The 12,351-nt window shown below is 42.1% G+C and overlaps 1 protein-coding gene and 1 non-coding gene across 3 annotated transcripts; both read right to left on the reverse strand.

Moving 5' to 3' along the window:
* Positions 1-2,188: 2,188 nt before the first annotated feature.
* On the reverse strand, positions 2,189-8,200 carry rps20 (ribosomal protein S20). 2 transcript variants are annotated; one of them, XM_033019748.1, is made up of 4 exons: positions 8,036-8,173; positions 6,241-6,340; positions 5,017-5,090; positions 2,189-2,420 (listed from the first exon to the last, which is right to left on the reverse strand). In XM_033019748.1, exons 1-4 carry the CDS (start codon positions 8,036-8,038, stop codon positions 2,238-2,240), a joined length of 360 nt encoding a protein of 119 aa, XP_032875639.1. In that variant the 5' UTR covers positions 8,039-8,173; the 3' UTR covers positions 2,189-2,237. The 2 variants fall into 2 exon arrangements, with proteins under 2 accessions (XP_032875639.1, XP_032875638.1); XM_033019747.1 differs by lacking the exon at positions 6,241-6,340 and having other exon boundaries at positions 8,036-8,200.
* Positions 5,160-5,222, reverse strand: LOC116972636. The gene has a single exon (XR_004411839.1). It is a non-coding gene; the product is annotated as a small nucleolar RNA U54 (small nucleolar RNA).
* Positions 8,201-12,351: the final 4,151 nt, after the last annotated feature.

The following is a 12,351-nucleotide window of genomic DNA, read 5'->3' on the forward strand; positions in this document are numbered from 1 at the left end:
TCTTTCCGCTGACTCGATAGCACGTAACACACTTTTCATACTTCAGTACACGTGACAAACTAAATTGTAACATTCCGAAGTAAAGACTCATAGCAAAAGGATTTGAGTATAGGAGCAGGGAGGTTCCACTGCAGTTGTACAAGTTTTTGGTGAGACCACACCTGGAGTATTGCGTACAGTTTTGGTCTCCAAATCTGAGGAAATACATTCTTGCCATAGAGGGAGTGCAGAGAAGGTTCACCAGACTGATTCCTGGGATGTCAGGACTCTCATATGAAGAAAGACTGGATAGACTCGGCTTGTACTCGCTAGAATTTAGGAGATTGAGGGGGGATCTTATAGAAACTTACAACATTCTTAAGGGGATGGACAGGCTAGATGCAGGAAGATTGTTCCCGATGTTGGGGAAGTCCAGGACAAGGGGTCACAGTTTGAGGATAGAGGGGAAATCCTTTAGGACCGAGATGAGAAAAAACATTTTTCACAGAGTGGTGAGTCTCTGGAACTCTCTGCCACAGAAGGTAGTTGAGGCCAGTCCATTGGCTATATTTAAGAGGGAGTTAGATGTGGCCCTTGTGGCTAAAGGGATCAGGGGGTATGGAGAGAAGGCAGGTGCAGGATACTGAGTTGGATGATCAGCCATGATCATATTGAATGGCAGTGCAGGCTCGAAGGGCCGAATGGCCTACTCCTGCACCTATTTTCTGTTTCTATTACAAGCTAATTGGCCTCTTGATTGGCCCGTGTACAGTATGTGGATGCAAAACTCGAGAACAAGTAATCAGCGTGGACGCTTGTTGGTAAAATGGCCAGGTTCCATGCTGTGTCTTTGTCAAACTTTAAGTACACTTCATTAAAGTTTGATAAATGAAAGTACAAATGCTGCATCTGGTTTTGGCCACGAGACACTCCAAATCTAGATGTTGTCCACATGCTGCTCTAACAGTGAAATAACCAATTTTGACCCAAACCACCCCATTCCTAACCATTCAGATGGCATCATGTGTGTAACAGCTATAATAGTACAATGCAGCAAGATAGTGACCGAGGTTTTCTGTCATTGACACCCAAGATACAAGTAATTATGAAATTAGCCATTCAGTTCTGATGGCAGTTTAATACGTTAAAACTGTCGCTGTTCTCCTTAGACAGTTGATATAGAAAATTTCCAGAAATTTGTCTTTAAAAATTCGCATTATCCTTAGGAGACTGGAACTTGACAGAAAGGCAGTTTATCCATTTTAGTTTTCTTTTGTAATTTGCACAATTTAAAGGTTAGAATCTTGAACCAGCTAAACTGTATCAATCAAAAAATGTACTTTCCATCTGCAGGGACTGTCAAAGATAGGCATTTAATCTCAATCAAATAATAGTAAAGAAAACAACCAGCTAAACAGTATAATTGCTGATTCTCCATGTATTTGGCTGTCCTTGGCAGCAGTTTTCATAGATTTGTCATTCTTCCAAAACAGTCAATTGGCAAGAAAGGACAAAACTCTGGAGTAACTTTTCCTAGACAACACCGATAGGTGACATTGAGTCAGGTACCCTTCTTCAGACTTGAAGAATGACAAATCCTCATTTCTATGAAAACTGCTGCCAAGGACAGCCAAATACATGGGAGCATCTGCAATTATATCCACACAAAGCCAACATTGAACTATAACTGTTAGCCAGAATAAGTGTGTAGAAACAGGCCCTTCGGCCCAACTCGCCCACACCGGCCAACAATGTCCCAGCTACCCTAGTCCCAACTTGCCCGTGCTTGGTCCATAACCCTCCAAACCTGACCTGTTCATGTTCCTGTCCAACTGCTTCTTAAACAATGAGATAGTCCCAGCCTCAACTACCTCCCCTGGCAGCTTGTTCCTTACACCCCACCACTCTGTGTGAAAAGGTTACCCCTCCGAATCCCATTAAATCTTTCTCCTTCACCTTGAACCCGTGTCCTCTGGTCCTCGATTCCTCTTATTCCATTCCAAACCAGTTAATATATGGCATGCAAAAGACAGAACAATTTTATTCACTTCGAAAGATTTATTGAAGTTTTGCTCAAAACCTGTATCCAGTGTAGTCTGTTAAATTTAATCGATGAAGCACCATCAATGCAAACCACCACTATAATTTCACTCCTTGCACTGGTGGGAGAAGCATTTAAATGTGTGGATATGAAATGAATAAAGCGAGATTTGGAAAACACAGTAGGGTTTTATTTTTTATTGCATTTCATTAGACATTTAAGCATCGGCAATAGTAACCTCTACCTCAACACCAGGTTCAATACTGATGGAGGTGATCTGTTTCACAATTTCAGATGGACTGTGTAAATCAATTAGGCGTTTGTGGATCCGCATTTGGAAACGATCCCAGGTTTTGGAACCTTCACCGCAAGGAGTCTTTCTTGTTGTGATACGCAGAGTCTGAAACAAAGTACATAACCTCATTAATTTATGTTAACTCTCCTGCAGAACAAATTTAATCTTATTTGATGAAAACATACAAAGTGCACAAAGAAAAGAAGGATATATGAATGAATGAGCTGTATCAGAAGGGTTATATAATGAAAACATTTATGAAGAATGGTTTTCCACAATATGGTTGATCCTCTCATGCCAAGATAACTTAAATTCTCTAAAAAGTTGACTTCAGTGATCTGCATTTATTGCACACCAAAATGTTTTCAACGGAAAGATAACAGTGCTACTGTGATTAAATGCAGCAAGACCCTTAAGCTTTCTTGCTGAACTAAAGTTTACAGACTATGGCTACAGCAAAATTTGTGTTTATACCGATGAAGCTAAGAATTTCAAAGTATAGAGGGAAACACAATAGGAAGGAAGAATAAATTGACAATGCATTATTAAGGAAACTAGTGCATTGTAACATAATTTGACAGAAAAATCTGTAGGCCCCTAATAATCCAATGATAGTTCTGGAATTTTTTTGCTAATTGAAAAAAGGCTGTGTTGCATCCAATGTCACAAGACACTAAATGCAATTTGCAATTAATAAGTGACATTCAAATAGTACATGTATTTTGATTGTGGTGCTGTTCGATAGGGTTGAGAATCAGTTATCTGTGGACTTGGTTAAAAACATTGGGGTAGGTCCACAGACCTTACCATTGTAGCTTGAATTTCAACCACCCCACCAAAAAAGATTCAATGCTAGCATTTAAAACAGTATACCACAGGAGCAGGATCTTCAGTCCATAAAATCATGCCAAAGATGATGTCTGATTAAACTAATTTCCTCTGCTTGTACATGACCCATATCCCTCCATTTGCTGCATATCCATGTGTCTATCTAAACATTTCTCAAATGACGCTATGTCGATAGAAGTATTGTTATAAAAGTAGCACAAGACGCGCCAAAGTTGTTAATGGACACTTAAATCGCCACATCAACTATAAAATGCTCGTACCTGCGCAGTGTGCTAAGATGCATACATTACCCGTGCTCATTACAAGGTGATGTCGGCATGGCCACATCACCTGTGATTTTACAGCGTAAAAGCAGGTTTAATGTTGTGACTGCCAAATGTACTCACTGTTTTTAAGGGCTTGATGTAGTGTATAGTACCATTATTAAATTCATCCCACAAGTTAAATTTCTAGCTACTCTTGTAACAGCAGCACATTTGTAAACATAGTACAAACATAAAAAATAGTTCAATAAATAAAAATCCCAATATAATGCAAAACGCACCCATGTAGCATCCTTCACACTGCCAGGATACCCTAAACAATGTCCTTAAATTAGTCATAGTTGAAATATATGCAAAGGCGCTTTTCCTCTAACTAGTTTCTAGCAACACTATAGAGCAAATCTTACAATATCAGCTCCACCATCCATTCGAGATCGGCGTGGACAGCCCCAGTTCTCAGTGGTCAACAATTCTGCACCAATCACCCACCCCCCGCCACTTCATTTCCTCTGGAAGATGAAAAATACTAGCACCTAAAAATTATATGGAAGGCCTGCGCTCACCTTATTCTTCAAATATAAAGTGATGTATTATTGATACTATGATTTTTGCAATATTCGTTTTTGAGCCATTGCTACCCTTCGTCTAAGTACATGCTTTGTGGGCAATGGGACCAAAAAACGCCTCCACGTGGGCAAAAGCAATTACATTAGGGCACAGTGGTGCTGCAGTAGAGTTGGTGCCTTACAGCGGCAGAAACTCGGGTTCCATCCTGACTATGGAGACTGTCTGTATGGAGTTTGTACGTTCTCCCCGTGACCGTGTGCGTTTCTCCGGATGCTTCAGTTTCCTCCCACAATCCAAAGATGGACAGCTTTGTTGGTTAATTGGCTCTGGTACAATTGTAAATTTTCTATGTGTGTGAGATAGTGCTAGTGTACAGGGCGATCACTGGTCGGTGCAGACTCGGTGGGCCAAAGAGCCCATTTCTGCGCTGTATCTTTAAAGCCTAGTCTAAATTCTTACACCTGATATTTCCCCTTGCAATAAAGGCAAACTAGTTTGGTTGCAATGGGGGACCTGGCCAGGCCAATCCAGGAACTCTTACTGAGGATAACTTTGAATTTGAATCATACAAAATGGCAGCAGATATGTGGCGACTCTTGTATACTGTCAGTGTAACCTACTGTTCCTACTTGTGTACAAATATGATCATACTTGAATATCGCATGAATTTTACTGTATTTTATGTAATAGAGCAATTTTACTGCACCTGGGTACGTGTGCACCAATGGACACTGAACCATTCACATAGACAGTAATGCAATAAGTTACCGGATTTCCAAAGGAAGTTGAGGAATGTTATTGCAGCAACCAGATCCACCTGTTACTTGTAGATTACATGAGAATTATGTTTAAAGACACTTCAATCTCTTCCAAATTATTCATCTCTGTATACCAAGAGATAGTCTGAACTATATGGCCATTCTAAATTATAATCTCCCATTAATTTCTCTGGACCGCAAATACAAGGTCACAAGCCATCAGAATGCACAGATATATATTTATCAATATATGAAGCATCACACCTTGGTGGGCATGCGAACAGGTCCTTTGACTTTTAGGTTCTTCTCTTTGGCACCACGAATTAGATCAGCACAAACTGCAGGAGGAACAACAAGTAGTTATGGAACAAAGCAAACAACTCCACAATTTACATGGTCATCTTCAAAACTGGCTCAGAATAGCGTATAGATATATCATGTAGATCATTTAGAGAATATCCTCCTTGCCAGTAAATACAATTTCATTATATAAAAATTAGTGCTTCACTAATTCATGTACAAATTTCTGTTTTGCTTGTATGTTCAAAATTAGAGCCATGTATGCAACTCCATGCAGAAAAAAACACTGCACTGACACTTAAAACCAATCCGAAGCATTCACGTTTGTCTCAATAAATCCAAGATACCTTTGCTGTGCAAGATGCACTGATTCAATTTTACTCAATTATGCCCATTTCAGAGCTGCCAAGTTTTGTCAGAACATTTCAGTATTCTGGTACCTGAAAAATCAGTATTTTTACACTGTGCCCTTTTGCTGAAAAAAATGTTTTTATGTGCGGTCATACCCATGTAAGCGTACAAGAATGCATAAATTAGCTACCAATTGACATGTCTTCTACGCACCTTACTTGACAGTGCATTCATTGCCATCTTTTTGTATACTTCAGTTTGAATGGCTGCTTCCTGCTTTTAGCCATTTTGGAAGCCTCCCTCCCTCCCCTTCCTTTTTATCTCCCTCCTTCTCTCCTTCTCCCTCCCCGAACAGTCTGTGACCCACAGTAACTGCAATAGCGCTCCAGCTGGTATAATTAGAACCTATTTTAGCGCTATGGGTTAAATTCCCACACGCTAAACTGACAGCGCTGTTTAAACCTGGATCGGGACAGGCAGATCAGAGCGTACAAAAAATAATCAAGCAGATTTTGAAATTTAAAATACTAATAGATTGAATCTGCTATAATTTTTAGAGTTACAGTATGACTTTTTATATCCTTGCATTTTTTAAGCAGGAAGATGAAACAGGAACTTGGCCCATATTTAAAAAACCCCATATTTTACAAAGCAAATCCGTACATCCGTATTCTTATCACATTTCCGTACAAAATATGGGAAATCCGCACTACTTGGCAGCTCTGCCATTTACATAAAGATTAAAAAGTTTGGGTCAGAAAATCTAACCCAAATTACTTGTAAATTCCATCTTTAAACGTTTAAAGTCTAGTCTCCCAAGTACAAATTTATGCTTACCTTTCTCAAGTGATTTCACATTCCGGCTGGTCAAAGTGATTCGAATGCGATGGATTGCAACCTCCTGTTCTACGGGTGCTTTGCCAGCATCTTTAAATGCCTTTAGGGGTGGAAAGTAAAAAGATGTAGATTAAAATTAGGTTCCCCAAATTTGAAGTTTATGATTTAAGTCTTCCAAGTAATGTGGAAAAATGTATCTCATGTTGTAACCGATTATGATAGCATTATGTTTGAAGGGCCTCGGAAACGTCACCTGTTCCTTTACTCCATAGATGTTGCCTCACCTGCTGAGTTTCTCCAGCATTTTTGCCTACCGTTGATTTTTCCTGCATCTGCAGTTCTTTCTTAAACATAATGATAGCATTAGGTTGAATTACATAAAGTTAACCAAATGAAGCTAATTTAATGCTTGTTGATCACGTGTTATCAATATCTTAGTTTACAGTGAGGTACAGGCCCAACATCCCACACACGAGGGACAATTTACAATTATACCAAGCCAGGTCACAGGGAAATGTACAAACTTCACAGACAGCACCCGAGTGTCTGGCGCTGTAGGGCAGCACTATTTACAGAGAAACAGAATGATCCAAACAACCTGGCAGTCAGCCATCTGAGCCTCAGGGTCTTTAGAACCTTTAGCCACGGATGTTACAGGCTTCTACCACCAGATTTGTGATTCAGCTAAAAGTGGCATCTCACTGAAGAGGGCCAAAAAGCACCTTACATCTGGCCCTGTTTTACTCCGGGGAGGAACATAGACAAGTGAGCTTTAAATCAAAAATGTAGATGTAAAATACTGGAGTAACTCAGACATGCAGCATCTCTGGAGAGAAGGAATGGGTGACATTTCAGGTTGAGATCCTTCTTCAAACCAAAACAAAAACATTGAAACCATGACATTTAAATATCCTTTAACATTTTACTGTTTTTCTTCAAATGTTTTTCATTAACATACTGCCATAATTTATTTTAGTACATCTATTCCTGCAAGTTCATACTTCTTTGTCCTGTTCAGCCTCCTCTTAACTAGATCTCTGCATAATTACAGCATTTCTTCTCTAACAGTAGTCCAGATAAAAGGCCAAGTTAGTCTGAGACTCAATACCAGTTTTGCCCAAACGTTTAATGTATCAGAATGTGTGTATACAAATGCCTCTACCTAGAACATGTATCCTTCCACCAGTCTTTATGCAATTGGTAGGAGGAATCTGCCATATGCAACTTGTTATTTCCTACAACATTGTGGCTCCCATAGATGTCAAGGTTTATGGAGAACCAGACGGCTGAAGTATCCAGTAAACCCTAGCGTAATGGGCGAGTTGATGTGAATGGCAGGGGGAAGAACAAAGAATAAAATAGGATTGTCGCGGATGGGCTTGCGATGATCAACGTGGTCGACATTTAGAAACAAAGAAAATAGGTGCAGGAGTGAGTAGGCCGTTCGAGCTAGCACCGCCATTCAAAATGATCACGGCTGATCATCCAAAATCAGTACCCCGTCCCTGCTATTTCCCTCAGCCCCAAGAGCTAAATCTAACTTTCTTTTGAAAACGAATCCGTCAAAGCAAGTTCATGGGCACCAAGAGCAGAGCGGCATGGTGGAGAGCCCCGGGGTTCGGCTCGCTCCCGCCCGCGCGCTCCAGGCCACGCACCCGCCCGCGCGCTCCAACACGGCGGGCAACGTGGAGAGGCCATCCCCATACACACGATCCCCTTCCCGGGGCCTGCTCACGCCTGCCCGGATACACGCCGGGCCGCTCCCCTTCTCCCCGCCCGCCCGCCGGCCGCTCACCATGATGACTTCCTGACCGACTTATCCGTCGACTTGTCCGGCTGGGACGCGGAGAGCGAGCGAACAGCGGTGAGTCAGGAGCAGCACCAACACCAACCGCCCGGTCACAGCTCGAGAGGAAGTGGCGCCGCCTCCGTCGGACCTTAAATAACATCCGCGCGGACGCCCCGGAAGGGAAGCGGCTGCGGGGCGGGGCGGCCGTTGATTGGTCCGAGCGCTCGCTGGCGGAGGAGGCAGGGAGTGCGCGTGCGCTGGCCCGCTGCCGGCCGGGCCGGAAGTCGGGAACAAGCGGCAGCGGCGCGCGTGCCCAGTTGGCCCTGGAGAGCAAAGAGTAGTATCTTTGCTGGAGAGAGTCAGCGCTCAGTGCAAGGGGTTACTCTCTCCAGCAAATGCTCACTTCGAGGGAGAGCCGCGCACAAGCCCAATTCAGCAACCCGAGATTTTACTTCAACCGAAACTTGTGCTGGTGCTGCACAACAACATAGTAGGGTTGCATATGTTGCATCGGACAATGCAGCGATAGTTTTCGGAAGAACTATTCTTCTGAAAGAGCGGATGCTGGAATATTAAATAACAGTTCGATTGCTGGAGGAATGCAGCGGGTCAGGCACCATCTGTGCAGATTATGAAGAACGTTTCCAATCCGAAACTTCGTATGTCAATTTCCTCCACAAATATCGCCTGTCCAGCTGAGTTAATCCATCATATTTGGGGGGGGGGGGGGGGGGGGGGGGGGGTGTTCCCACAAGAGCTGCTCCTTGTGTGTGTGTTCATTGGATCACAGTCTTATCCCGTCTGGGGCTCTTGTATGTTTCCCCCTTTCGCGGGATACAATACTTTAGGCGCTTGAGAGGCTTTTACACAATTCCCATTTTCTGTTAGTGTCTCATAGCAGAATGACTTTAGACGGCAGTCCTTCCCCACAAAACCTTTGCATTGAAACTAAGAATAATAAACGGCTGAAAGAACTCGAGGAATTGTTGATATTTTGGGTTGAGATCTTCAATTAAGATCCAGCCTGGTCCTTATGCGGGGTCTTGAATCAAAACCGTTCCCTTCCCCACCCACACAGATGAAGCTCGGCCCGCGGAGTTCTTGCATCAGTTTGTTCCTTGTTCTACATTCCAGCATGCTGTTGCAAGTCTTTCTAGTTGTTGCGCCAAGCTCCAGTGCACCCCTCAGCGTGTCTCCCTGCAGCCTGGGAGCTGCATTTAAGTGACATTCCCTTACCTTTCACTTTACCATAATTTCACCCACAGTCACGCTCGGGAGGTATGCACAAAATGCTGGAATAACAGCAGAACAGCATCTCTGGAGAGAAATAATATGTGACGTTTCGGGTCGAGACCCTTCTGGGATAATAATAGCATCAAACAGTACACGGACGAACTCTGGTTCACTGAGTCGATGCTGACTATAAAGCACTTATTTATGCAGATCGCAGTATTATTTTCCTGGCATTCCAATTGAATCCCCTTGGTACTACCATTCAAGACTGTTTATTTGCCATATGTCCCGAAACTGAACAATGTAATTCTTACGGTAGACAAAAATGCTGGAGAAACTCAGCGGAAGAAGTCTGAAGAAGGGTCTCGACCCGAAACGTCACCTATTCCTTCGCTCTATAGATGCTGCCTCACCCGCTGAGTTTCTCCAGCATTTTTGTCTACCTTTGATTTTTCCAGCATCTGCAGTTCTTTCTTAAACAATGTAATTCTTACATGCAGCAGCAGCTGAAGGTAAGAGATTGAACTTTTTGCTGCCTTCCATTCACGATGAGGAATGTGGAGGAGTCACTGTGGTGGATGTTTATGTTAAAATGTATTTTGTGTGTTCTGTTGCTTTTTATTAATATGACTGCATGGCAAATCAAATTCCTTGTATGTTGCAAAACATACTTGGCTAATAAAGTATGATTATGAAAGGAGAAACAAGGGACAGCAGATGCTGTTTTACAAACAAAAAAAATGCTGCAGTAACTCAGCAGGTCAAATAGCATCTCCCAGAACATTGGTCATTGGTAAATATACTCTTGGATAAAACATTGTAAACAGATAGAAGAGCAGAGGCCAATGGAGTTTTGAATTGGAAACTGGCACACGAATGCTGTGGACACTATTAAGATGATTCCGAATTTTCCCGGACCCAGTGGAGACAACGGATAGGTTAAGAATTTGTAGCCTGCAGGTAATAAAATTAGCGAAGTCCTCACGCCCCAGAAAAGAAAAAAAAACAAATCTAAACTCTCACTGCGTATGGTGCAGCATTGAACTCGGTAAATGTTAATCTTTTTGATCAAAATTAACATGAAGGAAAGAAAAGCCAGACATTTTTTGACCCAGATCGGATAATAACCTTTTAAAAAAATATATTGGAGGTAAATTTGATTTTAAAATGACGAGGGTAACCTAGTTACAGGATGATATGCGAAGTACACGAGGTGGGACATCATGTTACAAGATGTTGGTGACACCACCCTTGGAATATCGTGTGCCTTTCTGGTTACCTAGCTAAAGGGTGGATTTCATTAAACCTGAAAGGATGATGAGATCCACGGTTTCAGAGGGCTGGAGTTACAAAACGAGAGAAGCTCCTCCCCAGATATAGGCTCCGGCCCATACAAACAATTAGTGTCCATCTATAGGGGGGTTGCACGCAAGGTCGCTGGGTTATAGGGCTTGACGCACGGAGCCGCTCAACCCATCTGGAGGACATCCGTAACTTCAGGTATACGTTATTAATGCAAGAAACGCGTACTTTCCTACCTGTTAAAAACCGCCAAAATGTTGAATTTTTGCTCAGTAAAAAATTGTGGAAGTCGGGGTAAGTGTGAGAGACATGTACCCAACTTCAGAATTCCAAAAGTGAAGCGAAATTAAGGTAAAGAGAAGCGAGAGCTGAAGAGACAACAACAGCTAAAAAGTGCTTGGCGAACATTGGCCGTGCAGATATCGAAATTGAAAATATTGGGAATTATCGCGTTTGCTCACTGCATTTCATCACCAGTAAGGCATTATTTGTGTTTTTTCTTGATTCCTTTGGTATCTTAAAAAGTCTCAGAAGTGATAAATCTGGCTGTAAATTTTGCTTCAGAGGCGTTTTCTTTTTGCATGTAAAACCCCACTTGAGAATCATGGGCGATTTTAAAATTTTACAGCCAGATTTATCACCTGAAACTTTTTAGATGACAAAGGAATCAAGAAAAATACAAATAATGCCTTAGTTGATGAAATGCAGTGAGCAAACGGCCAATGTTCGCCAAGCACTCTGGCTGTTGTTGTCCCTTCAGCTCTCGCTTCTATCTACTGTCATTTCTCCTCACTTTTGGAATTCTGAAGTAGGCTAAATGTCTCTCACGCTTACCCCGATTTCCATAATTATTTACAGCGCAAAAATTGACAATTTCGGCGGGTTTTAACGGACCCGCTACGCTGGAAACAATGGTAAGTGCCCACCTGCAGTTCATCGCGTGTACTCCACTTGGAGTAGCGTAGCAACAGCACGGGTCATGGGTCGTGACCCGACTGCCGTGAAACCTCCCTATATTAAACTCCCTTCAACATGGGACATTTTCTTTGAATCAAAAATTACTTTATGTGCATTTATCCGATTTGTTCTGCTCATTCTCGGGGGTGAAGTCCAATTGGTAGTAACTCGAGGAAAACGGTCAGCGATATTTGTCTCGGGAGTGGGTGTTAGTGAACGCCAACCCAGGGCATCTATAGGCACAGAAGTCAGGTGATCCGCTGGAGCGAAGTGAGTCTTCTAATTGACAATATTTCCCATTTTGAGACATTGACTGGGCATCAGCAAGATGCACGCGACTTCAATATGATTGATATATTTGGTTCTTGGGGCACAAGAGACCATAGATGCTGGAATTTTGACCAAAAGGAAAACTGCCGGGGAAACATGGGCGGTTTCTCGGAAACACGTCGCCCCCTGCTTCATCGTGCAATAGAAACCCACATTCTGATGTTAAACAAATATTGACGTTTGAGCTCGAGGAGTTTGAAAATTAACATTCACATAGGTCGTAAATGAAGCCTAGCAAAATAAAATAAATATATGGATTTAAAGGGCTCACAGCAATCACGTGATGGAACTGGAACACAGCGAATTCTAATTAAGGAGACGTGTTAACCCCTTCTCTTCCACTTACCCGAGTTTACTGGTAAAGGAACAAATAGTAAATACAGTGTAGATCAGAATTATTCTTTATTTAGACAATGTCAGTTTTCTTCACACTTTAGTCAGCAACACAAAGCACTAACGTATTGTTTTAATTATAAACTTTATAAAATATTTATTCTCTA

The sequence above is a fragment of the Amblyraja radiata genome, chromosome 4 (assembly GCF_010909765.2).
Source record: "Amblyraja radiata isolate CabotCenter1 chromosome 4, sAmbRad1.1.pri, whole genome shotgun sequence".
Taxonomy (NCBI): Eukaryota; Metazoa; Chordata; class Chondrichthyes; order Rajiformes; family Rajidae; genus Amblyraja; species Amblyraja radiata.